Here is a 27,875-nt window from a genome sequence, read left to right on the forward strand (position 1 = left end):
TGGATAAGGTTAGTCAGGTTTGTACACGAAGCGACACATATCCGCAACCTTTGCAGAACTTAACTCGTATTGGATGGATCACGGTTACAGTTGCCAGAATGTGCAGGTTTCCTCACAATGTTGTTCCTCACCGTAACAACGTCGAATATTATTCAAATTTAATACAGATGTGTGTATAGAGGTAAAAAGGTCAAAGAACAAAACAGCTGAAACACTTTAGAAAACGTGAATGAGATCTTGAAATTGCAATAAAAATAAATGAAAAACACATCTGCAAATTTCAGTTTTTTTTTTCAAACTCAACATCAGTTTCTCATCAGCGAACCACGCTGACACAGAACGCTCATCTTGTACACAAAGCAAAGATAATCAAATACCAATCAAATAACGGCTCTTATCTGATAAGCGGCGGTGCTGATCATTTCAACACGTTCACATCGTACATTGTTTTAGAGGCGTTAAACTGTGATAATATGGATGAAAATTGTGAATTTCTATTGAAGTGAAGTGTCGTGTTGTGGGAAGTATTGAAGGTAAGTTTTGAATATAAACAGGTGCATGTTTTAGGTCAAGATCTTTTGTTTTGTCGAGTAAAACTCGAAAGACGATGTCAAAGGCGTATTACTATTACGTATGTATTGTACAATGTACGTTCGGTCTTGTTGTTTTCAGCTGCTTAAAATTTTATGTCTCTTTCCATACCCGTAGGTAATACAGGAAAAAAACACTACCAATTAGAGTTAAAGATTCCCAAATCTGGCTGGTGTTAGGTTAAAAACCTTAATTTAAACCATTTTGTGACATGAATCATTAATAACGTTTCTATAAAGGGTCCAGGGTTCGGGTAACGAAATGTGTATGCAATGGGGGAAATAAGATATATGAGAGATTGTCTTCAGAATGGCACTAAGATATGAATCGTGATAAGTCAGGCGGTAATGTTGTTGACACCGTCAGATTTCAGTTGGTCACAGCACCACGTGACCAGCCAGCTTCTCTTGACTGGTATAATTTGGAAGAAATCACTTTATTAATTCAGGTCAGGAAATTAAGAATTCGATAGTGTGCTTGCATTGGGTCTTTCCATTGTTCAAATATGTTAAAGCTATTGTGTTTAGATGAGATGGACTAATATTTTCTGTAGAATATAATTAATGAATCATTCAGTGAGTGGATTAATTTAAGTAAGTAAGTACTTTAATACATGCGTCATTAAAACAAATGACCTGGTGATGTGACTAAACCATTATCTATTTGAATATCGGATACACCTTAGTACTTACCAAAATAAATATATATATACAGAATGAGCAAACTTAAAGTAAAAGTGAAAATTGAAAAGGCCACTGACTTAAATCAAATTAAATATTTATTGTGCAGCACAAGTTACAAAGGTTGTTACCTATTTATTTGTGAAGAAAACTATAAGTTCTTACTAACTACTACTAAATCATTAATTTAACAAATTAAGAAGCAGAACTGTCAGAAAAAATAAAGGGACTCAAGCTCAGAGGAAAATATGTTACTACGTACATAACACTTAGAGAAAAATTAACTAACACTGGAGAATCTCAATATTTTACAAAGGGGAAAAAGAAGAGGGAATCACTTAAAGACGGGACATTCTTGTATGTGAATACATCATAATCAAGTAGAGAGAGCCAACAGTCTTGAAAAGACTGTAAGGCCACGTTCAGGTTAATGATGAGAGAGAACCTAATAAAACATGAATTGAATTTTCAACATTGTGGTTCCCGGCACCAATACAAAAAAGAATAGGACCACTCCATCTCTTCCCATGGATGTCGTAGAAAGCCACTAAGGTATAGGCTTACAAACTTGGGATTTTTCTAGGCGATGGTTAGCAACCTGGCACTATTTGAATCTCAATTCTATCATTAAGAAAAATAGCTGAACGTGGCCATTCAGTCCTGAAAATACTGTTGGCTCTGTCAACCCGCAAGGGATATTGACGTGGCCACATGTATGTATGTATGTAATCATTACGCAAATGGTAACTTCGAATTAACTTTTAAGTAAAGCTATAATTTTCATTAAAATTCCGCAAAACCAAGATATATATTTTTAATATAGTTTGGGAATAGACATTTTTAGGTTAGAATCACTTTATTGTCCGATAAGGAAGGTAAAAACATACTTTTTTCCCCCAGGCCTTGTAAGAATTGTTAAAATCGTAGTACTTGTGACTTAGTCACAGGGTATTCTTCTTGGTATCGGAATATGGGGTATTACTGGACTGGTAGCGAAGAAGAAACATGTGTGCTCGCTGTTTCTCTTTCCTTGCAGACCGTAACAGCCAATCAAGGGCAAGACTTATAAACATGAGATCGTTCTTTAAGGCAATAGGCTAACAACCTGCCACTATTTGAATATCAATTCCATCACTAAGCCAAACCGCTAAACGTGGCCTTTCAGTCTTTTCTAGTCTCTATAAACCGTGTAAGAAATAAAGAGTTGATTTTATGTATGTAAGTAAAATGAGTCCCGTGTGGTTCCCGGCACCAAACGAAAAAAGAATAGGACCACTCCATCTCTTCCCTATGGATGTCGAGAAAGGCGACTAATGGGATAGGCTTATAAACTTGGGATTTTTCTTTTAGGTGACAGGCTAGCACCTTGTCACTTTGAATCTAAATTCTATCAATTCTTTCATTATGCCAAGCAGCTGAATGTGGCCTATTAGTCTTTTTGAGACTGTTGACCCTGTCTACCCCGCAAGCGTTAAAGACGTGACTATATACATACCTATAATAAATTATATGACGTGACTTTATATAAATATATACATATATATACGCTTTTTCAAGTGGCATATATTAACCACTCCAACAGATACTTTTTAAAAAGGAAAGAAGCAAATGTTAAGACGGATACAACCAAAGAATCTCAGCCTCTTTGAACAGCGTCTGCAAACTATCGCATCTACGGTTATCATTATCTTATCACTGTTATCTGCCGGTTAAACGTGCGTACTGTACCGGGAAACCTTTTTTTTTCATCTCCAGCCATGATGATGTGATCGTGTGAATTTTGTGAGTAATTTTATAGTTTTGATATTGTTATGTAGTATGTACTCTGTGCCCGCGACTTCGTCCGCGTGGAATAGTTATTTTGGGCATTATTGAAGACCTCAATGATGAATAATTTTCCCCGTTTTTTCACATTTTCCATTATTTGTTCGCTCCTAATAGTTGCAGCGTGTGTGATGTTATATAGCCTAAAGCCTTCCTCGATAAATGGTCTATTCAACAAAAAAAGAATTTTTCATTTCGAACAGATTTATAATATTAGTATAGATAGTATAGATTTGTCGTTTGTCGTAAGCTGTGGCTATTTGAAGGTATGGATTTAATACGTGTGTTGTGTGACTTCTTCGTAAACTGTGTAGTTTAAGTATTGATTGTGTTTTATACGAAACATACATACATACATATGTATATAGTAACGTTAACAAAGATTGAGCGGACTTTCTCTTCATAAAAGTTCATCCAACAATGATTAATTAGACCTTTTTAGTCCACAATAACATTTAGAGTAGGTACTATATATGTGACGTCATAAACATGTCGTCGAGTTAAATCATCAAGATCGTGTTAACTTGTGCAATCGAGCGGAATGAAAGGTTACAGATAAGGTTTAACTGAGATTACAAGACTCTTGATAAAAACAACGTTTGTTTTAAACATAACTACTGAAAAACTAAGAGATTTTGTATTATAGCCGATAAGGCCCCAGGCACCATATTTAGACGGCTGAGAGTTCAATTAGGAATAGTTATTCCTCTGAATTTTTTCTATACTCCATCATGAAAAGAGCGAAAAAGAATAAGGTAAAATGTAGCTTAACGTAAAGAATATAAAAATAATAAGAGAGATAATCCATGTTCGATAGTTCTAGCAATAACTGTTCCTATGAGATGGGACCATAAGACATTTTATATATGCACAGTAATGAAGACGTTTTGTCGAGAAGAATGAGGATATAAATTTCGTCGATCAAAAAGTTCTCTGAATATAATAGTTAAAAAAATAGACAAGAATTGTTTTCAACGGCATCTTTCGCAGAATTTCTCCTCAAAATCAATTGCTACATTGAGTTGCAGAGACAAAGTGTGCTATAGAAATATGACCACGCTTTATACCAATTGTCCTTCTTTGACAGGTTTCTAAGGCTATCTGGCCAAATGTGGGATATTGGCGTGGGTTTCAATGGCTGGTGGCACGGGCTTGAGTAAGATTATAAACAGGAAGAAAGTGTTCGACGGCGGAGAGTTGCAGATTGGGAACCTTAAAAGGTAAGACCTTTAAATTATTAGATCAGCATTTTGGTTGCAAATACTGCTGGGCTGAAGTCACCTTTTCTAGTTAGATGCGGCTGACATACATACATATAATCACGTCTATTATCCCTTGCGGGGTAGACAGAGCCAACAGTCTTGAAATGACTAATAGGCCACGTTCAGCTTTTTGGCTTGACGATAGAATTGAGATTCACCTAGTGACAGGTTGCTAGTCCATCGCCTAAAAAAATAAACTCAAGTTTGTAAGCCATGCGGCTGACATCCAATGTTTTTATATCCTGCAACTCAATGAAGATTTCGGAATACGCGTTGGAAGGTTTTCCTACTAAGAGGTTTAGTATGGGGTATATTTGATTGATAAGGGAATGTTGTGATGTAAAAGAAGATATTGTGACAGGAAAAGAGAAGGGAATGCTTATATGGTTTGGTCATGTCGAGAGGATGAATGAAAACAGGTTGACTAAGCAAAATATACAAAGGAAGTGTGAATGGGACTGTTGGAGTGGGAAGGCCTAGACGAACGTTCCTTGATCAAATCGGAGATGTTCTAGCAAAAGGTCTGGTCAAAAGTACCCGAAACCGACGAGCTTGCATGAAAAGAGTTATGAATGTGGATGAAGTTAAAGTGTGCAGGGATCGTGGCAAGTTGAAAGATGTTGGTTTCTGTTTACCCATCTAGGAAAGACGCTTTATTTATGTATGTATATTTGATTGAACCCAAAATTCTTTGCTTGTGTATCCTGACGACTTTTCATTCTGTACATACATACATACATACACATGATCACGTCTATATCACAAGCGGGGTAGACAGAGCCACCAGTCTTGAAAAGACTGATACTCGTAGGCCACGCTCAGCTGTTTAGCTTAGTGATAGAATTGAGATTCATTCATTTCATTCTGTACGTGAGGATTAAGTTATTCCCTGGTCATACCAAATGTTCCAGATGCTTAACGCAGTGGGACCTCACGGGACTAGGAGTCGGCAGCACGCTCGGAGTCGGCACCTACGTCCTGATCGGCTACGTGGCTCTCCACTTGGCTGGACCTTCAGTGGTGCTGTCGTTCCTAATCGCTGCTGTAGCTGCCTTGTTAGCAGGTATGTTTTAACTCATTTTGTATTGGAATAGAATAAAAAAAAATTCAAAATTGGATACAAGGTATCACTCGTTTGACGTCACATCACTTAAATCTAATTATGACTACTACCGCTTCAAAAGCGCGTGTGTAGAAGAAGCATTTTTACCGGACGTCAATTTACAAATAGATCTCTTAAATCTAAATCGTGGACGAATGCACATTAAAAAACATGACTAATTGTAAAATTTATTTTATTCTACTTTAATCTACTTACCATGAAGACTTTCTGCGAAAATAGACCGTTATTAGGTTCCAATAGAACCAGCACTTTTGGTTCTATTACATACATATGGTCACGTCTATATCCCTTGTAGGCTAGACAGAGCCAACAGTCTTGAAAGTACAGATAGGCCACGTTCAGCTATTCCCAAAAATTCCCATAAAAGAATCTCAAGTTTGTAAGCCTATACCTTAGTCGCCTTTTACGACATCCATGGGAAAGTGATGGAGTGGTCCTATTCTTTTTTGTATTGGTGCCGAGAACCACAAGGCTGGTTGGTTCTATTCATATGGACAAATTTTGCTTGTAGTTCTGCAGGCTTGTAAACTTCGGATAACGGACATTTCTTGCTGCAACCCACATTTCTTCATGATTCTCAAACCCTGTAAATTATCTTTTTCAGGTCTTTGTTATGCGGAGCTCGGATCAAGGGTCCCGCGCGCCGGAGCCGCCTACATCTACACTTATACAACGATAGGTGAACTCGCTGCCTTCTGCGTGGGCTGGAACAACATCTTAGAGGGATTGTTTAGTAAGCAAATACATATATATATGTATATGTGGTCACGTATTTACGCCAATAATACAAGGGTACTACTAACACCTCTTAAAGTATTTGGCAAGGTACGAGTATGTATGTAAATCTAACATCAGACGACGATAGGATAAATAAATACCTACTGTTGTAGTTAGAAGGCAGAAAACTTACATACCGGATAGAATCCAATAGCCATGTCATTAGATGACCAAAATTCTAATAGTTTTACCAGTTTCGTGAACAAATTTATATAAAATCGTTTTGTTTTTACACCTTGCTTAGTTGTTGCCTTCAATTTCCAGGTACCGCAAGCATAGCCAAGGGCCTTAGTCTGTGCGTGGACTCTATGACCAACCACTCATTATCAGATTGGTTCACGTCTATAGCTCCAATCTCAGCGGGATTCTTCTCACCGTATTTTGATCTGCTAGCGTTTTGCGTTGTTTTGCTTGTCGGAGGTGAGTGTTCTCGATCACGTCAGTCTCTTTATAAGACTACACTGTCGGGTAGTCGACTATTTTCTTTGCTACTACGACAATACTTGGTTAGAGTAGCAAGTACTCCTTTAGGTGCATGATTTAGATTCATTTCTGTATCAGTTTTCAATGAATTTTGTAAAGATACCATCATAGAATACTCGTATCTGGCAAACCTATTTAAAATACGCCCCGAATTTTTTATTGTCGTATTTCTATGTCGTGTGGTTCCCGGCATCAATGTAAAAAGAAGAATAGGACCACTCCATCTCTTCTCTGAGCTCTGCCATCTCATCAGGCTTATAAACTTGGGATTTATCTTAAAGACGAACTAGCAACCTAACACTATTTGAATATCAGTTCTATCATTAAGCCTTACAGTTGAACGTGGCCTGTCAGTCTTTTAAGACTGCTGGCTCTGTCTATCCTGCAAGGAATATAGATATGATTATATGTATGTATTTATGTATATATATTTCTTTCTAATGTGCCCGGTTGTTGGCCATAAAATACGGATTATTTACCAGCATGTGTTTGTTAAAATTCCAGTTTTATTAGCGATCGGAGTGAAAGAGTCGACTACTGTGAACAATGTTCTGACTGCGCTCAATATGCTAGTCATCGGGTTCATCATTATCGCCGGAGCTGTCAAAGGTATTTTTTACATTTTATTTTTCCTTTCCTTCAACACTCTTGATTTATTCTGTCAGCAATACTGTGCATTTCCACGGCTCAAGATTAGAAATTGTATTGAAGGTAAAATAAACGTTTGTAACGTAAGAGATCTACAAGATCATTGCCTATCTTATCATCTTCTAAATTTTTATTAATTATCATGGGACATTTCAACATCACTTAATAATTGTCATATATTTTGTTTAAACGACGTTGGTTGACGTCAAATAAATTATTAAAAATTGAGTTTATTATCGCTCCCCAAGCGTAAGCGCAGAAGCGGTAACAAATTGCACTGCAGCATTTTCTTTAATAACGTCAACTTTACAATTATCCAAACTTAGTATTGGTGCCGTGTGGTTCCCGGCACCAATACAAAAAAGAATAGGACCACTCCATCTCTTTCCCATGGATGTCGTAAAAGACGACTAAGTGATAGGCTTACAAAATTGGGATTCTTTTTAGGCGAATCTCAACTCTATCATGAAGCCAAATAGCTGAACGTGGCCTATCAGTCTTTTTAAGAATGTTGGCTCTTTCTACCCCACAAGGGATATAGACGTGACCATATGGATGGATGGATAAGATATAATGTGGCCGGTCTTAAATTATTCACGAGAAAGGTCCACTAACATAATTTAACTTTAATTTTCAGCTGACAGTGGAAATTGGTATATAGCATCAGCGGACGTGCCTGAGAACTATGGTTCTGGTGGGTTTTTCCCGTATGGGGTGTGGGGGACTTTGAGGGGAGCAGCCGTCTGCTTCTACGGCTTCGTGGGGTTTGATACCATCGCGGCTGCAGGTGAAGAGGTAACATTTAAGATTCGCTTGATATTTTAATGCTTCCTTACGTTCTTTTGTTCTTTCAATATTGATTAAGACATTTGTCTTCCATCTCACCTGATGGTAAGTAACGATGAAGACGAAGTAGTTACATGCCTATCTAAGAGATACCCATTACATACATACATATAATCACGTCTATGTCCCATGCGGGGTAGAAAGAGCCAACAGTTTTGTAAAGACTGATAGGCCACGTTCAGCTATTTGGCTTTAAGATAGAATTGAGATTCAAATAGTGATTTTATTGTTACCATTATTTCTTCGCTCCTATTATAATAGTTGCAGCGTGATGATAAATAGATCCTTCCTAAATCCTCCTTTGATAAATGGTCTATTAAACACAAAAAGAATTTTTCAATTCGAACCAGTAGTTCCTTTAGCTTAGCGCGTTTAAACAAACAAACTCTTCAGCTTTATAATATTTGATAGATCCTAGCTCTCCCTTTAAACCTTTACTAGAAACTTTTATATACTGTTTCAGACACGGAACCCACGCGATAACGTACCAATATCAATCCTGTTGACCCTGGTAATAGCGTTCTTCACGTATTCCAGCGTGGCTATAGTGGTCACTATGATGACGCCGTACTATCTGCAGGTAAGTTAAATTTATTATTTATGTCTATTGGCGACGTCAATAGAAAAAAGAATAGGATCACTCCATCTCTTTCCTATGGATGTCGTAAAAGGCGGCTAAGGGATAGGCTTATAAACTTGAGATTCATCTTTTAAGCGATACATATGGTCACGTCTATATCCCTTGCGGGGCAGACAGAGCCACCAATCTTGAAAAGACTGAATGGCCACGTTCAGCTATTTGGCTTAATGATAGAATTGAGATTCAAATAGTGACAGGTTGCATGCCCGTCACCTAAAAAAGAATCTCAAGTTTGTAAGCCTATCCCTTAGTTGCCTTTTACGACATCCTTGAGAAAGAGATGGAGTGCCGTGTGGTTCCCGGCACCAATACAAAAAATAATAAATAATACCATTTCTATTTCTACTAGGACATTTGCATATACGTTCAAAATGTGTTTTATCAAACATTTTAGGATACCACATCACCCGTGGCCGGCGCTTTCTCCCAAGTTGGCATGGACTGGGCTTGGTGGATTGTTTCTATAGGCACGATCTTTGCAATTTCTGCCAGGTAAGATATATATATGTGCCGTGTGGTTCCCGGCACCAATAAAAAAAAAAAAAAAGAATAGGACCACTCCATCTCTCTCCCATGGATGTCGTAAAAGGATAGGACTAAAGGATAGGCTTACAAACTTGGGATTCTTTTTTAGGCGACAGGCTAGCAACCTGTCATTATTTGAATCTCAATTCTATCATTAAGCCAAATAGCTGAACGTGGCCTTTCAGTCTTTCCAAGACTGTTGGCTCTGTCTACCCCGTAAGGGATATAGACGTGATGATATGTATGTATGTATGTAAGATATATATCTTCACATTGCATTGAAATAGTAAGAACCGAGAAAAATATACATATATTGTCATTGTGTCTGGTAATGGGCAGAACAGGGCAGAAAATTGCAGCCTTTACTGTCCTTGTATCAAAACTTGAAATACCAATCTTACTACCAGTATTAATACAGTTAATTTTAAATTACACTCCTTAGATGGTAAAAATACCGTGATACTACAGAAAGTCCTTTGTGGTTTACATGGTTTTATTTGTCTATTCCTAAATTCATTATCTGAATTCTCTCAATTCTATCATTAAGCCAAATAGCTGAGCGTGGCCTATCAGTCTTTTCAAGACTGTTGGTTCTGTCTACACCACAAGGGATATAGACGTGACCATATGTACCTATGTATTTGAATTCTTTCCATCCTCATTTCAGTCTTTACGGACCGCTGTTCCCCCTGCCCCGCCTTCTTTACGCAATGTCCTCTGACGGTCTCTTCATAAGATTCTTTCAGAGAGTGTCCAAACGCGACTCTCCTGTTATCGCCACATTGGCTTCTTCAGCTGTTATAGGTAAGATTACTTCTTTTCTATATTTGTTAATTGACGTCCTATGAAAATGCTGCAGTGTAGTTTGTTCCGCCGCTTCTTCTACACATGCGCTTTGGAAGCGGTAGTAGTTATAATTAGATTTAAGTGATGTGACGTCAATAAGTGATACCTTGTATCCAATTTTGAAAATAAATCTATTCTATTCTATTTTAGTTTAATTTTTAAAGGGATAATATGACTGCCACACTTATCAGCTAACAGCTAAAACCAAGGCTATTGAATTAAAGATTCTTTTACGCGATGGGCTAGTTACTTGCCACTATTGAATCTCAATTTCATAAGATTACAAATTCTTTTAGTTTTATTTTTAAAGGGATAATATGACTGACACACTTATCAAATTACAGCTAAAACCAAGGCTATTGAATTAAAGATTCTTTTACGCGATGGGCTAGTTACTTGCCACTATTGAATCTCAATTTCATAAGATTACAAATTCTTTTAGTTTTATTTTTTAAGGGATAATATGACTGACACACTTAACAACTTACAGCTAAAACCAAGCCTATTGAATTTAAGACTCTTTTACGCGATGGGCTAGCTACTTGTCTCTATTGTATCTCAATTTCATCATTAACATCCCGTCATTAATCTTGGTTATCCTGTAAGAAAGAAAGATGTGTTTATGTGTGTATGCGCACTCGTTTGGAAGAAATTTTCAAAGTCCGTTTTGCTCAGAATAAACATCTGAATTAAATTTTTCTGCGTTTGCACAAATCATGTATGATTCTAAGATTGAAGACATCCAGATGCGCGTGGCTCTCAATGCGTAAAACGAGATATTTCATCTTTTAACGTGACAATTTATGGAAATCTCCCCAAGTTATTCATACATACCTATGTGGTTTCTGCTATATGTTGTCTGTTACACTGATATTTTTTCTCGCCAGCTGTCCTGTCTTCAGTGATGGAATTGGACCAAATGCTGATGATGCTGTGTATTGGAACACTCCTATCTTACACCTCGGTTGCGGTGTGCGTCCTATTGCTAAGGTATATTTTTATAATAGAATTTATACAGGCGGCCTCTGTGGCGCAGCGGTAGTTCGCTTGTCTGCGACACCGGAGGTCCCGGGTTCGAATCCCGGCCAGAGCATGATGAGAAAAGAACTTTTCTGATTGGCCTGGGTCTTGGATGTTTATCTATATAAGTATTTATTATAAAATATAGTATCGTTGAGTTAGTATCTCGTAACACAAGTTTCTAACTTACTTCGAGAATAACTCAATCTGTGTGTAATTTGTCCTGTATATATTATTTTTTTTTTATTTATAATGTGGTAGTAAAACTAGAAAACCAATTTAGTCGCTGTAACGTAGTTAATATTTACCTGAACGAATTGGTAGTATTTTTAGGAGCTTGATAAATGTACTTTTACTAAAAATTTACTCATATAAGTAGTTCATTTATTACAAGTTCAACAGATAAACAGTAAACTTATTTTTCTAAAATGTATTAACGTTTTCTATCAAATCACAAAAAATCCATTTTTGTTTCAGGTACCGATCAGATGACCCTTTCATCAAATCAAGCAAACTGAGCATAATTTTTGGCTGCGGACTAAAAGAGCCTTCAAAATTCACAACGCGCGTTATTATATATGCTCTCCTGTTATTCAGTAAGTCGTCATTATTTTTTTTCTATAGCATATATTTAGGCCTTCAATTTTCGGTGAAATACGAACATATCGGAATAGACTATCGAATTAGTACGAATTTTATGTACCACAGGTTATAAAATATAATATTCATTCATAAAAACTAAAATTTATCGGATTTGTAATTCGTACTAGAAAATTACACTTTTGATTCTGCAATGTGTTTCCGTGCCGTTTGGTTCCTGGAACCAATAAAAAAAGAAAAGGACCACTCCATTTCGTTCCCATGGATGTCGTAAAAGGCGACTAAGGGATAGGTTTATATGTAAAAATGGGATTCTTCTTTTTGGCGATGGGCAAGCAACCTGTCACTATTTGAATCTCAATTCTATCAAGCCAAACGTGGCCTATCGGTCTTTTCAAGATTGTCGGCTCTGTCTACCCCGCAGGGGATATAGACGTGATTATATGTATGATTCTGCGATAAAAATGAATTTCTTTTACAGTTTGCGTTTGCCTGAGTTCGGCCCTGGTTCTGCTTTACGCGAAAAATGCCCTGATACCAGTTTTAGTATTGCATCTTGTCGCATTGATAATTATTTTCGTGATGTGCTGCCAGCCTAAGATCGTGGAAGACTTCGCTTCTAAGGTATTAATTATCATTTCAATCTCATACACAAATTGCAATGATCATTTAATATCTGAAGCCGTTCGGCATTCTTCGCCAGACGCGGAATAGTTATAGGACATTAATAAAAACTAAGTATAAGTAAAAATATATAAGACACCAAGAAATACCCTTAGTGCTTGGCAAAATTGTAACGATGAACTGCTTTTTACTATCTAATATGACACCACTTAACTAATAGACCCATAAACGATTAAAGATTTCTTAAGATTTTACCAGTCTGTACTTATCTTAAGGTCAAATCTGCATCATAATTCCATGCAATTTCAAATAAATATTATTTATCTTAATAGTACATTCCCTTTTTATCAAACTGTAGATACTACAGTAACTTTATAACTTTATCGATAAACCATTGAGTTCAGTAACTTGAACGAGAATCTCATTACAAGATTAGACCAATATTCCAATCATTCAATAACTGGGCTTATTGTAAACAGTACTCTTAATCATTTACTTGTTTCAGACACCATTGGTACCACTTATCCCATGCCTTAGTATATATGTAAATATTCACTTAATGACGCTCATAAACATACAGACTTGGATCAGGGTCTTCGTTTGGATGCTGATAGGTAAGTGAATACAAAATAAAAAGTTGGATTAAATTATACTCAAATTTAAGTTTCGAGCATGATAATATTATGTGATTTTCGATTGCAGGTATACCTGTTTATATAATCTGCGTATGTTGTAAAAAAGATACAAATAATTTAGAAGGAAATATGAAAACTTTTGTTCATGTCAACAAGAATGGAAAAGCTCCTGTTCAAATTGTGGTAGAATCGCCCACACCTCCAAGTAGCAAAAGAATAAATGATTTTGGAGCATTCGTTGGGAATCCCGATGAAATGCAAGAAATAAAATCAGATGACTTGGATGAAATAAGCGAAGAAGTTGACGAAAAACCAGCTATCAAAGAAGAAATTATTGTTCATCATGCTATTTATGAAAACAGTGAAGAGAAGGAAGCAAAAATAATTGATTTATTAGATCAGGTATTGCAGGCAGAAGAAGATAGATATGGGGAAGAATTAAAAGATGTAGACGAAACGAACATTGATAATACGGATGATACAGTTGTTCACAGGAAGTCATTAAGTGAACTGTCTGATGCTGGGTCCGACGCATCTTTTGGTAATCAAGTATTATCTAAATATGATGTAATTGCTCAAGTGCACAGAGAAGATTTGACTATTGTCAGTGAAGAAGAAGAACGACACGATATAGTAGACGATAATAAGGAAAATATAGAAATGGAAGAATATGAACAAGTGACTGCCTTCAACGACAGTGAAACAAACTCAAGGACAGACGAATCAGGATATTCTGATACAATACTCGATAAGACTGGTTTAAATGACTCTGCAGAAAATGTGAAAGAAGATGCACCTTATATACCACCTCCACCCCCACTTGATGAAGAATACTTTGCTAGGCCAACATTTCATAAATTTTACTCAATGCCAAAGGTACCTAGTAAAGCATCTATAACCCCGTCGATTATACCGGACGAAGAACGCCAACCACCAAGAGAAAGTTTGCAATCAAACAGCTCTCACGGCGATGGAACTATCGTGTTCGGCAGCGACAGGCAAATCCATTTTATGTCGAAATTAAGTAATATATATGCGAACAAATTAAATCCGAATGATGAGCAAGAACAAAGAAAACGATCACATTCAACTGGCAATGTGGCGGAAGGAACTGATTTAGGTGTAGCTAGTCGACCGTTAATTTTTAAAGATTTGAATAAGGAGTTTTTAGAGAAGAAAGGTATGGATTTGCGACCCGTTAAATTAGAGGAAGAAAAAGGCACAGAATCTAACGAACCACTGACAGAAGACGGGGAAGATTTAAGTATGACGAGAGACGAATTAAAATCTAAATTGACCACAATATTTGCATCTGGTGGTACGAAACTCGTAAAGCCAAGACTAATGAAATCTAATCCACCAACACCTGAAGATGCTTATCAGACTGAGACATCTAGTACTGATAGTATACCTAAGATAACAAAAGAAAACAAAAACGATACACTATCAAGACAGAGAGCCAAATTTGGAGAAGTTTTAAATTCATTCCGACTAAGTTTCAACAATGACGATCTAGTGTAAAACGAACAATGTAATCATTTAAGTTACTTTAAATTCGGGTATGTGTACCTAGTCTTATGATTAAGTGCCTTATTAATCAGTATTGTGTAAATGTGCCTTCAGTGTAGAATCAGCAACGATACGAATTAAAGATGGCGATTACTCACGTTTACCAGTGGAGTTAACTGATCAGTGTACAGTTCATGTTAAAGACTGATGTGAGCATGTTTGTATGTGGAATGAAACAGTGAATTATGAAACTAAATTTTATTACAAATACAATCATTAGAAAACAATAACCACGAAGAGTTTCAATGTTAACGCGTTTCTGTTTCGTACAACCTTTGAACGGTGTCCTCCATTTGTATTTCTTTGGCGCACTTCGCCAACAAGTCGTCAATGATTTGATCTGATATCCTGAAAATATTTTTTTTTGTAATTGGTAAAAGAAATAGGTCCTCTTTTATATTTAATACCAAATCCGTAGCCAAATTTTGATAGGACATCAAGCAATTGAAATATATAGCTATTAGCGGTCTCTCAATGTTCAGCTGGATGGCTCAGATAACTTTTTTTTTTTTCAAAGATAGTGGCAAGTGACTCGCCCATTAACTATTAGAATAATCTCAAGTTTATAAACATTTCCGTCTTTCCTGCAAAGGAAGAAAATCAGCTGGAACCTTCGCAGGTAATCCTAACACGTATTGGATCCATGGTTACACATCCAGTTGCCTGAATGTTCAGGTTGCCTCAATTTTCGCTCACCGTAAGAGCAGAGAGATGTGATGATGCAACCGGGATTAAATCTAGGTGGATCGTATTCATCGTTAGGGTTAGGGTTAAATCCGTAACCGTTAGGGTTAAACAAAGCGTTGAATACGATCCAATGCTTAATTTAAAATGCTAATGCAAAGCGAAAGTAAAGCAGTTATTGGACTAAAAGTTGAACTGGTCAGTCAATTAAACAAAATTCTCAAGAAGGCGTCTTACAAAGTATAACTAATTGTAACCCTGATAAAGATCGCATCGCACTCATTCGGTATTGGGGTCGCGCCGTGTGTGGCCCTTTTCGAGCGATCCTTTGGCTCATCACAACCGATTCATCGAAGTCGCTTGCGCAACAGTCTCGTTCCTTGGGCCGAAAATTAAAAGAGCGTGGTTCGAATTTTAATGATCTATCGGTGGGATGTCCGATTGTCAGTGTTCATAGTATATAAATAGAATGCATGATGATATTGTTTTCGCCATGGAAAAATGTGGCGTATAAAGCCTTGACAATGATTTGAAGATTGCAATTGACACTGGCATTGCTCGTTAATTTCAGACTGCACTCTCATCTCGTATAAGTAATAATAATTATAATAAGTCTTTCTTTTCTTTCTTTTAATTTTTTTAAGTATTTATTATAAAGTATCAAGTCTTAAGTTCCACGAAGAAGAAAACGTCCGAAAAATCCAATAACTGTTTTGTAATTTGTTATATTTCTTTTTATGTGCAATAAAGAGTTTACAAACAAACAAGAATGTGGTTTCAACAAAAGAAGTACGCAGAGCTCCTGACAAGAGGAACTATATAGTCACTGGCTATCCCTCCGGGAAAAAAAAGTGATCATGTGTATGTATGAAGTATTGAAGATTCAGTTATCGACATGCTGTTTGAACAAGTCTTTGGTACTGTCCCTTCTAATTTTGTGTCAACGTTTTGTCATGACTTAAGATTTCTGAAACCATACAAAGGAGAGTAAGAAATGACCGAAAAAGACCCTTGTCCCTAAACATTAGACTGAATTCCAAATGGCAAAACGCAAAGTTAAGAGAGAGAATACAGGGTGACATTTAAAACAACTGCATCCTTTTAAACATAGACTATACCCATGCTTCTGAGCTGTTTGAGCCTATTTTTATTTAAATTAAACGTCATCATTTTCACATTTAAAAAACCCTCAAAAACTACGTCACACGCTTTATTAAATACCAATACTACAAAAAGAAATTAAAACTATACATGTAAATAACTGTCTGAAAAATAAATTATTTTTCTAGTATCAAGATCAAGTAAAGTACAGAGATGTCGAGATCGCTCAGCTGAAATAATTGTGTCGTTGACCTCTGAATCTTATGCGACGCTTTTCCGCCGGCTGGGGTGATATGACGTATTTAGGATCGTGGATTTCGATACTTTTATTTTTTTGTACTTTCTGAAATATGAACCGATATTTTTCTTTTAACGTTTTTTAATATCATACATACATACATATTGTCACGTCTATATCCCTTGCGGGGTAGACAGAGCCAACAGTCTTGAAAAGACTGAATGGCCACGTTCAGCTATTTGGCTTTATGATAGAATTGAGATTGAAATAGTGACAGGTTGCTAGCCCATCGCCTAAAAAAAGAATCCCAATTTTTTAATATCCTTTAGATGAATACACTTAACAGTTAAATTTATGCAGTTGAATTAAAAGTCACCCTGTACAGCAGTACCTGGTTATAGCCTCCCAGGGTTTCCCGAGCTGACTGTTGGCGTACATGGGGCTGGTCAGCATGTGCTGCACAAACTTGGTGCGGTACTGGAACAGCCGGTCCGCGCTCGCCTCCGGGATGCTGAACGTCATCCGGAATCGTTCCCTGTCGCGGGGGGACGGCTGGTTCATCAGCTGCTTCGGCACCTTCTTTTGTATCGTCTCTTCCAGTATCTGCGGTGACATGATTGATTTCATCATTATTTGTTAAATACATACATACATATCGTCACTTCTATATCCCTTGTGGGGTAGACAGAGCCAACGTCTTGAAAAGACTGATCGGCCACGTTCAGCTATTTGGCTTAATGATAGAATTGAGATCCAAATAGTGACAGGTTGCTAGCCCATCGCCTCAGAAAGGAATCCCAAGTTTGTAAGCCTATCCCTTAGTCGCCTTTTACGACTTGTTAAATCCAATTAAAAATTATTACACATTATTATGGGACATTTTAAGATCACTTAATAACTGTCATATCTTTTGGTTTTACAACATTGGTTGTAGTAAGTAGGAACGATCTTGACTTTTGTTATATACTGGACTATTAGGCGGTCTTAAATTGTAAGGCAGGTCGTTAACAAACAGAAAGAAACAGAAAATGTCCTAAAATGGATCCTTGCGGCACACCAATTTTAACGTTAGCTTCTTTTGATTTTGTGTTATTTTCTACCGGCTGCAATCTCGTCACATAGGTGTGCATACATACATGACATATGATCACGTATATATCCCTAGCGGGGTAGACAGAGCCACTAGTCTTGAAAAGACTGATAGGCCACGCTCAGCTGTTTGGCTTAGTGATAGAATTGAGATTCAAATAGTGACAGGTTCCTAGCCCATCGTCTAAAAGAGGAATCCCAAGTTTATAAGCGTATCCCTTAGTCGCCTTTTACGACATCCGTGGGAAAGAGATGGAGTGGTCCTATTCTTTTTTGTAATGGTGCCGGGAAACACACGGCACTAGTTGTGATTATATTAATTCAATAGCATGAATGTCGAACTCTTATTAAGCGAAGGATTTCGTGATCAATGCAATCAAACGTCGTAGTCAGATCTCAAAAACACTTCAATAGCATCCTCTGAGACTTCCCATGCATTGAGAATATGAGTGGTACTAATTGTACCCTAGGTACCAATTACCAAATCAATACGCAATTTGTTGAATTTCGAAATAACTGAGATTAAGCAAACTGAGTAAACAAATAATAATCTTAATCTAATACCGCCTTATCTGTAGATAATATTGGTGTACCAAATAAAGAGGCCAAATGTACAAAATTAATCTGCCTTTTATTGTTGAACTATCTATGTTTACTCCACATACATTCATATAGTCACGTCTATATCCCTTGCGGGCTAGACAAAACCAACAGTCTTGAAAAGACTGAAAAGCCACGTTCAGCTGTATAGCTAAATGATTATAATCGATTTTTAATTAGTGACAGGTTGCTCCGATCGCCTACAAGAAGAATCCCATAACTTAATTTTATTTTTGTAAATCCACATTCTCTCTCAGACTTATATAAAATTCAAAAAATTCAAAATTTTTATTCATTACTATAGAATACTATATATCGCTTTATAATTGTCAAAACGTATGGTTTAACAACATTGGTTGACGTCAAATAAATTACTTAAAAACTAAGTTTACTGCCGCTTCCAAGGCGTCAGTGCAGAAGAAGCGGTAACAAACTGCACTGCAGCATTTTCTTCAACAACGTCAACTTCACAATATTAATTAAACTTAGAATAGAAAGGCGAAAGCCTGCGTGATTAACAATTATATATGCATTTCATAAGTTGAGAAATCATGTGACACTCACCCTGAGCAGCTGCGGTGTGCTGGGCTGCCGGGGACTCGAACCGCTAATGCACAGGAGCTGAGCATTCTTCGCGCCGCTCACTCGCTCATGGCGACTTCTGAGAAGAAAAAGAAACTGGGTTATTAAAATATAGCTGCTGTTCTTGCTTAAAAGTTGCTTTTCCAAAAGCGTTGGTGGTCGAACAGTCAAGTTGCCAGGTTAAAACAAGTAAGTAACGCGCGCGGAGGCACAGGTTCAAATCGTTCCTCACCCATGTACCAATAGTCTAGTATTAGGTACACTAAATCGATAGTCTAGTATTACAATATTCTTCTCCCTCCTGGCTTTAGTTCCGGTTGCATCCTCACCACTCTGGAGAGGAGCCTGGGGTATACCTATGACTATGGATCCTTAATTGGGTGAGTCAGGTTTTTACACGAAGCGACTCCCGTCTGACCTCCGCCAACCCGTATTGGATCGATCATGGTTACACATTTAATTGTCTGAATGTGCAGGTTTCCACACGATGTTTACCCTCACCGTACGAGCATCGGTTAGTATTTAAACTAATGTACCTACATAACTTTGAAAATAGTCAGTCAGGCCGAGGTGGAATTCGAACCTGATCCTTTTTGCGCCAAACGCATTTTAACCGGGCACCTTACCTATTCGACCGCCGACGTTCTAGTCTAGTATTACAAAAAAAATATATTTATACGGGACAAATTACACGGATTGAGTTAGCCTCGAAGTAAGTTCGAGACTTGTGTTACGAGATACTAACCCAACGATACTATATTTTATAATAAATACTATATAGATAAACGTCCAAGACCCAGGCCAATCAGAAAGTTCTTTTCTCATCATGCCCTGGCCGGGATTCCAACCCGGGACCTCCGGTATCACAGACAAGCGTATTACCGCTGCGCCACAGAGGCCGTCCAAAAAATAATAATTTAATCCCTGTAGGGAGAACGAGATGATGTCATATAGCTTACAGCATTTGCTAATATAATATACGACTCTAGGGTGAGGCGATGGCCGGCCCCTAGGGCGAATCGTCTAGACAGCCCGTGTCAGTTTGTGTTCGTGTCATATACAGCTATGGGGGACGTGGGGGGATTCAGTCACGTAGGCACTAGTCCGGTATCGTTAGAGACAGGCAAGGGATATGCATAATATGACAAATAAAAAAAAATAGAAAAACTCAAATAATAAATACACTAAATAGCTTAAAATGTATGAAAAATAAATTAATAACACGTCGTACCTTGTCAATTAGTGGGTATCGCGCAGGTACTAGTTCAGTATTGTTAGGTGCAGACTGGAGATATTAGGCATAACATGAGGATTTTAAAAAGTAAACGATTAAATTAAAACCGACTTCAAAATACACTAAAAAGCAAAAAATAAATCAAAATTAACAAAATATTAAAAATAATTAAAAAAAATTGGACTCAGACGAATTGAGAACTTCTTGCTATATTCGGTAAGTTGGTTTAAAATGCAGATCGTGGCATGTGGATAGATAAATGATTAAAGTGTGTAAGAGAATTTGACAGCTATACTGATATAACTAAATTGAGATGCCACCCTTCCTCGGACGATACACCACAACGCTGGTATTCCGTGTGCACCATGATGAAAAGCCCACTAAGTACCTACGTTTTTTTCTCAGTTGCTAGACCAGCATGAAAGCACTAGACGAATGTACGCCTACTCCTTTAGTCGCCTTTTACGACATCCATTGGAAAGAAATGGAGTGGTATGGTTCCCGGCTCTTTAGAAGATGTAATTTGTTTCAACTGTACGATAATATATATGTATATATATATTTGGTTAAATACCGCGGTAGGGTAACAAGGGTAGCTTTTGTTAATTAAAATGTCCGAAGCAGGCCGTGTGGTTATGTTGAACATTTATATTTACGTATACGTTTGCGCTATGCCGTGTGGTTCCCTGTACTTAAGAATAGGACTACTTTATATCTCTTTCCTATGGATGTCGTAAAAAGGCGACTAAGGGAAAAGCTAATAAACTAAAGATTCTTCTTATATGCGATACACTAGCAACCTGTAACTATTTGAATCTCAATGTCAACATTAAGCCATACAGCTGAACATGGCCCTTAGTCTTTTCAAGACTGTTGGCTCTGTCCACCCCGCAAGGGATATAGACGTGATCATGTGTAAGTATATAAAATTCGTTAAAAAAAGGTAAGTTTAATTACAAGGGTGGCTAGTATTAATGGTCTCAAACAGGCCGTGACCTAAACCTTTTATACTGAAAACTTACATATTTTAAAAGCACCTGCGTGTAAGCAAAATATCTCAATTTATCTCTATAGTCCTAGATTTCCTGAAGAATAACAGATAGTGTACAGTACATTAACTGATTGAGACGTGCCCATCAACCAATGACATCATGACAGGGTCGACTCAATGTAAAATGCATTTAACAATCATAGCTCACCATCTCGATTACAACGTATTATTTTACTAGAGGTCGCTTGCGACTAAGTCCGCTAATCCCGCGGGAACTCCCGGATAAAAAATAGCCTATATATATTTCTGGGTCTTCAGCTACCTACATACCAAATTTCATCGTAATCGGTTCACTAGTTTTTGCGTGAAAGAGTAACGAACATCCATACTGACATACTCACAAACTTTCGCATTTATAATATTAGTAGGATTACCGGCTGTCACAAGGGCTTTGAGTCTCGCCAGCGTGTGCCAGTACAATGCTTTTTAACGCTTTTATTGCTAAACTAGCTGTGCCCGCGACTTCGTTCGCCTGAAATAGTTATTTTGGGCATCATTGAAGCTCTTAAGTATGAATAATTTTCCCCGATTTTTTTTTTCACATTTTCCATTATTTCTTCGCTCCTAATAGTTGCAGCGTGATGTTATATAGCCTAAAGCCTTCCTTGATAAAAGGTCTATTCAACGCAAAAAGAATTTTCAATTCGAATCAGTACCTACTTCGAAGTAGTACAAATTCCTGAGATTAGCGCGTTCAAACAAACAAACAAACTCTTCAGCTTTATACTATTACTATAGATTTCAAAAGAAGAATCCCAAGTTCATTAGCCTATCTCTTACCCGCCTTTTACGACATCCATGGGTAAGAAATTAAGTGGTCCTATTCTTTTTTTATATTGGTATCGGGAACCACACTACACAACAAATAATAAAACAATCAATCATAACTATTTCAATACGAAATGTATAAGTAACAAAACAGGTCATTATAGTGACAAGAACGCAACGAAGTCACGAAACCTATACTATCTTCCGTTGGTGATCTAACACAGGGGTGACCTCGACCTTGACCTTTACCTTCGGTAGATAAACAGGGGGGATGTGTAGACACGGAAGGGATAGGGACTCCCTGGTACCGGTAGGGGAACAACATGTCCGCTCAAATTTGGGACATTTCAGAAACCGGCACCAATAGGATTTTTTTAGGAATAATCCATCTCTTTCCTCCCATGAATGTAGAAAAAGGAGAGGCTTATAAACTTGGGATCCTTCTTCTAAACAACAGGCTAGCAACCTGTCACTATATGAATGTCAATTCTATCATTAAGCCAAATAGCTGAACGTGGCCTATCAGTCATTTCAAGACTGTTGGCTCTCATGCTTTAATCTTGACGCAATACCATTGACATGGGAATTCTTACTGCAATCTTTGTAGTTATAGTATCCTCCAGTCGTTTTCTACGACATACAAAAAAGACATCGGTCTGATACTTCTCTTGACAGAAACCAAACTTATCATCATTACTGTTTACCTAATTCTGCCAATTTTCGTCTAATTCACTTCAATTTTGTGGTAACAGTAGTGTTTCGAACATTGGAGACTAACAGAATGATATCATCGGCTATTAAGAGCCATTCTGTTTCAGTTCCCATTTCCATTCAAGTTTGAAAAAAGCATGAAATCATGTTTTACAAGTATTTAAATAGGTATATAGGTATGTATTTAATAAAATTTACAAATACCTTCGATACAAAACAATTCCTCCTTTTTCTCCTGGGGGTTAAACTAAGAACACTTTTTAAAACACTTATTGAAATCTGACAGACACGTCAAACTAATAACATCCATCTTTTTCCGTCAGGGGTTACAAACATTTGGAAACTTTTAATTTTAAGATAATGCAGGGCTGCAGACAAAATATAACTTCTTATTAGTTAGCTTCCTTTGAGGACATATTAGCGTAGAGGGGCTAGATCCTTTTCAGTCGAACCATTCTCATCCATAGTACATATAAAGAAACCAGCCACGAGGTAGGCCGTAGGATAGTGGATTTAAAAAAAAAACAAAAATTGTTATCATTATTATGGGATACCTCATATCACTTAATAATTGTCTAATCTTTTAGTTTCACAACATTGGTTGACATCAAATTAATTACTTAAAACTAAGTTACCACCGCTTCCAAAGCGTCAGTGCAGAAGAAGCGGGTAACAAACTGCACTGCAGCATTTTCTTTAACAACGTCAACTTCACAACTATCCAAACATAGAATAGAAATGTGGACGTGAATGCAACAGAGACACTCGTCATCGTCGTGGACTCATTATTATCGTCATAAAATGCCTGTGTTTGCTTTGGCTAAACGCATCCCAACCCTGCATACCAGATCAAACACCGCATTCAGAAAAGTAGGTTTTATATTAGATATCTGTAAGACAGGCTATTTCTAGCCCCTTTTTTTGGTATTATGTGGGCCGATCCCGGCGGCACTGCAATGCCGGGCCGACCCGTGACGGGAGTGGAGCGAGCCCCGAACATCCCGTCGGTTTACAAAAATCAGTTTAATATACTGGTCCCCCAGTGGGGGAACTTTCAGATATTAAGCTGAAAAGAACAGATACTACACTTTGATCTTAGCCAAAAGGCCGAGAAGCGATAACCACGATGGGTTCGGTCGGGGTAGTCATGGAATGCGTGAGAATCTCTATAGCGCGGTGTTTGTGACGCGTAAACAGAGCGGCGCCATCTAGTGACGCGCTGTGAACTAACGCTTTTATATAGATATTTCTGTGCGCCGTTTTTTCACTTACTTGTTCTTTATGTATTAAACCATTATGTTTTAAATGATTATTATTTATTAATCAATCAAGTATTTACACCACCAGTGATACCTACTTGTATCAAAAAGTGTACCTATATATAATTCATAATTTTTCATAATGTTCCTTCCGTCATTTGCTATTCCATACGCAGCCGCGGTATTAGCAAATAGCATATAGTTTTACTACCGCACGTAGCACCTCTTATATTTTATGAGATACCATAATGAGAAAAGAAAAAAAGGAATTATTGCTTTAACTTATGAATACTTAATCTAAAAATTAATATAATGAAGTAGACATGTAACAATTGCAATGTAGTATTTCTCAATGACTGACTTGTTGAGTTTGAGAGAAAGAAAACTTATAGAAAAATACTTTGCAGCTAAATGTTACTTGATATGCTGTTAACTAATTACTATAACAAGAACGCAGAAAACCACAATACCAAGATGAGGCCAATTTTTATTCGTTTCAAAATTCATTCATCTTTAGGGCTCAATACATTTTGAAAAAAAAAACCATTTGTCTTTTTTTAGTTTGTAATTTAGAATAGTTTTTTTATTATAATAATTAATATTAGTTTATATTATTTAGCAGGAGTTAAAAAAATTAATAAAAGTTGTATCATTAAAAAATGTCATTTGTACATCTTAGATTCCTATTGTCCCCTTTTACGACAGAAGCGACTGAGGCACGCCTTCTTAGCTCATGATTGTTTATCAATCGGCTATGACCTTAACTATTATTATTATATTTAAATGAGATTGTAAAAACACAATAAAAATATCTATGATAAATCCAGTGATTAAGCTAATCCCATCCAGGTTATATAATTTAGTACGAAAAGAAAATAATATTTTTTTCTAGTGAATTCTAATAGTGCGACTACTTAAACTGAAGAGTTAAGTCCTATTTTGATTATTTTTACATACTCTTGTAGTGATAACATACTATTTGATTTATAATGAAAAATTATAGGTTCCCCATTCTATTTACTAGGCTAAGGTTGTCGTTCATTCCTGGTAAGCCTACTTTTTTGAATGCGTCTACGCATTTATATCATTATCCAAAAAAATTTTCTTCCTTCTTGTTTCGCTTTGACCTCTTAATCACTGGGATCGATTTGGATTTTTAAATATCTGTCAAATTATAAGCTTTTAAAATTCATACAAGCTACAGTCATCGCAGTCACCCTTACTATATATATCAATGATAAACATTATTAGCTGGTAATATTTTAAAATTCTTATCATCGCATTACATTCCATTACGTTTCTTGAAAATAAGCGTAATCTTTCTGTTTTGTCATCAATATCTTTATTATTAATCATAAATGGTGCTCCATCCTGTAAGGTATGTTACACGGATTGAATAAAGGGTTGTTGATTACTGCTATACCTAATATAAAATCAACATAATTTTGAAATGAATGAATAATAACAAAAAAGAAAGGATTCACAAAACTACTGACCCAGACGTCTTGTCTGGAAGTGGAGAATACATTTAAAAAAGCCTATGCCTTTGCACTAACTGATCTTGTTTCAATTATTAACCATAATCGCGCGGAAAAACTATCGCTGTTTCGCTTTTTATTATGACGTGAAACGGGACAGCGATAGTTTTTCGCGCGATAACAACAGGAGTAGCAGGCAGGAGTTACTTATAACCGCACAATCATAAAGTGAGTAAGTCAAACAATCAATAAAACTTCGTGTATCTAACACGAAGTCTGACCGACTGGCCTATGCCAATCGTCTTGTATTTTCGCACAGCTAAGGTTTGTAAGTAAATCGTTATAAATAAAACATAGATCCTAATTACCAGCAAAAGTCTATCAAATTGAAATAAACCCAAGATTCAGAGTACAGATCGCGGCAAATAAAGACATAAGTAAAAAAAAAACATCAAATCGGCTCCAAATATAGATTGGAGATTGAAGTTATCTGAAGTAAGATCAGTAGTAATTACTCAGGATACCGTATATGGGATAAAAATGTGTAGGAGTGACAACGCAAAGTCCATTGCTAATGATGTTTTTGTCTCTATCAATGATGTAACTAAAGAGAGAGATGAAAATTTTGCGCCCGTCACTCTTGGAAACACGTTTATAGATCGATGATTTGTTGTAGCGTTTAATTTTTTTTAAGACCAAAATCAGTCTGGATTTACTATTTGTGTTCATTCATAAATCACATGAGTAATAAATTAATCATAAAATATTTATTAAGTAGTGCACTTAATACTTCCATCCTTAAGTCATACAACTCAACGTGACCTTTCAATCTTTTTGAGTCTGTTGGCTGTCTACCCCGGAAGGTATACATACGTGATTATATGTATTAAATGCACTCATAGATCCTAGATGTATGGAAGAGAATAGGTAATAGTTGTTCTTCTCCAGCAAAAACTGCTGGTATAAAGACTAGTGCACACGATGAATTGTCGAGCACTATTAATAAACTTATTGTCAAGCCTAGCTATTCTTACATGAATGAAATTTATCTGCGGCTTCTGGGTTAAACGTAATTTGCAACCACTGACACAAAAAGATGAGATCTTCTTAAAATACTTTACTTTCAACAAGAGTATAAAAAATAGAGGTCCGAGTATCTTACCCTGCGGTGTCCCCTCCGCATAGCTGCCTCACAATTCTGCCTACTTCACACCGGCCTGACACCGCTGCTGTCTGTGGAAAAAGAAACATTGTATCAAATTTCAGGTGACATTTCCTCCTTATTATTGCCTTGTAACTTTTCATTCGGGAGAAAACAAAAACTAAATGGTAACCTTAACGTTTATTTGTTCTAAAGTGGGAATCATTTCTCTCTGTTTACGAGTGCAATATGTCAAATTGTCATGGTAACTACTTTTTGTCTAATTGCAAAATGTGGTAACAATAAATGAAAAAGATAACTACCTACATATCTGAAACATTTTTAGATTTTTGAGCAAATAGATGATGATTTGAGATGAATTAATAATAGGTTGGTTTGTGTGTGTCGGTGGTATAATAAATAAATAATAAAGATTTTATTATTTATTCACTATTATTTATAAATACCACTAAGGTAAGGGAAATAAGAAAGTGTTTCCCTTCTTGCGTCATGAATATGTTTCCAGAATCATTACTAGATCTTTTCATTTATTAAGTGGGTTAAAAATAATCACCACATCAAGAGACAGCTACATAAAAGGGCTACATACCATCATCGGATACGGTAAAGTGACAAATTCTTATGCTGCCGTATACATACAAAATATTTTGCACTCTTACTGGTGCAAAATGGTTCCCAGATTGCATTTACACGTTTATGAAATGTTGTACAAATTGCTCTGTTTACTGTTATGGTCAAAGTTTGACATGCCATTGGAAGCTTTTATTATTTACTGTACACTTAAAAAAAATCCATTGGTGACGTAACTATAATAACTGTTTGTACATAAAAAATTGTTAATGAACCGTGTTTTAAGCATACATACATATGGTCACGTCTATATCCCTTGTGGGGTAGACAGAGCCAACAGTCTTGAAAAGACTGATAGGCCTATATTCAGCTATTTGTCTTAATGATAGAACTTAGATTCAAATAGTGTCTAGCAAGCACATCGCCTAAAAGAAGAATCCTAAGTTTGTTATCCTATCCCTTAGTCGCCTTTTACGACATCCATGGGAAAGAGATGGAGTGGTCCTGTCCTTTTTTGTATTGGCGCCGGGAACCACACGGCACTAACATATTTTAAGAATAACATGCATGGTATAGGGGTAAGGTTATTAAACCCGAAGACCAAATAATTGTGAATTTAAATCCATCGGTTTATATTATTCCAACTTATCAAATT

General features: G+C 36.7%; 2 protein-coding genes and 1 non-coding gene across 5 annotated transcripts; 1 reads left to right on the forward strand and 2 right to left on the reverse strand.

The window, feature by feature from the left end:
- The first annotated feature begins 375 nt into the window (after positions 1-375).
- LOC106129299 (cationic amino acid transporter 2) lies at positions 376-14,924 on the forward strand. Of its 2 annotated transcripts, none has more exons than XM_013327816.2 (15): positions 376-533; positions 4,183-4,315; positions 5,269-5,420; positions 6,085-6,213; positions 6,522-6,677; positions 7,245-7,349; positions 8,026-8,183; positions 8,698-8,814; positions 9,269-9,366; positions 10,067-10,203; positions 11,133-11,235; positions 11,743-11,861; positions 12,347-12,489; positions 12,995-13,103; positions 13,192-14,924. In XM_013327816.2, the coding sequence occupies exons 2-15, from the start codon at positions 4,230-4,232 to the stop codon at positions 14,643-14,645; spliced, it is 3,066 nt and encodes a 1,021-aa protein (XP_013183270.1). In that variant the 5' UTR covers positions 376-533; positions 4,183-4,229; the 3' UTR covers positions 14,646-14,924. The 2 variants fall into 2 exon arrangements, with proteins under 2 accessions (XP_013183270.1, XP_013183271.1); XM_013327817.2 differs by lacking the exon at positions 376-533 and adding an exon at positions 2,919-3,053.
- LOC106129302 (uncharacterized) lies at positions 14,306-27,847 on the reverse strand. 2 transcript variants are annotated; one of them, XM_060947238.1, is made up of 5 exons: positions 27,240-27,847; positions 26,651-26,721; positions 18,970-19,066; positions 17,108-17,319; positions 14,306-16,821 (listed from the first exon to the last, which is right to left on the reverse strand). In XM_060947238.1, exons 1-5 carry the CDS (start codon positions 27,243-27,245, stop codon positions 16,740-16,742), a joined length of 468 nt encoding a protein of 155 aa, XP_060803221.1. In that variant the 5' UTR covers positions 27,246-27,847; the 3' UTR covers positions 14,306-16,739. The 2 variants fall into 2 exon arrangements, with proteins under 2 accessions (XP_060803221.1, XP_013183273.1); XM_013327819.2 differs by having other exon boundaries at positions 14,306-15,041; positions 27,240-27,833.
- LOC132902465 (U2 spliceosomal RNA) lies at positions 23,678-23,870 on the reverse strand. Its single transcript, XR_009657130.1, has one exon. It is a non-coding gene; the product is annotated as a U2 spliceosomal RNA (small nuclear RNA).
- Positions 27,848-27,875: the final 28 nt, after the last annotated feature.

Source organism: Amyelois transitella, chromosome 13, assembly GCF_032362555.1.
Source record: "Amyelois transitella isolate CPQ chromosome 13, ilAmyTran1.1, whole genome shotgun sequence".
Taxonomy (NCBI): domain Eukaryota; kingdom Metazoa; phylum Arthropoda; class Insecta; order Lepidoptera; family Pyralidae; genus Amyelois; species Amyelois transitella.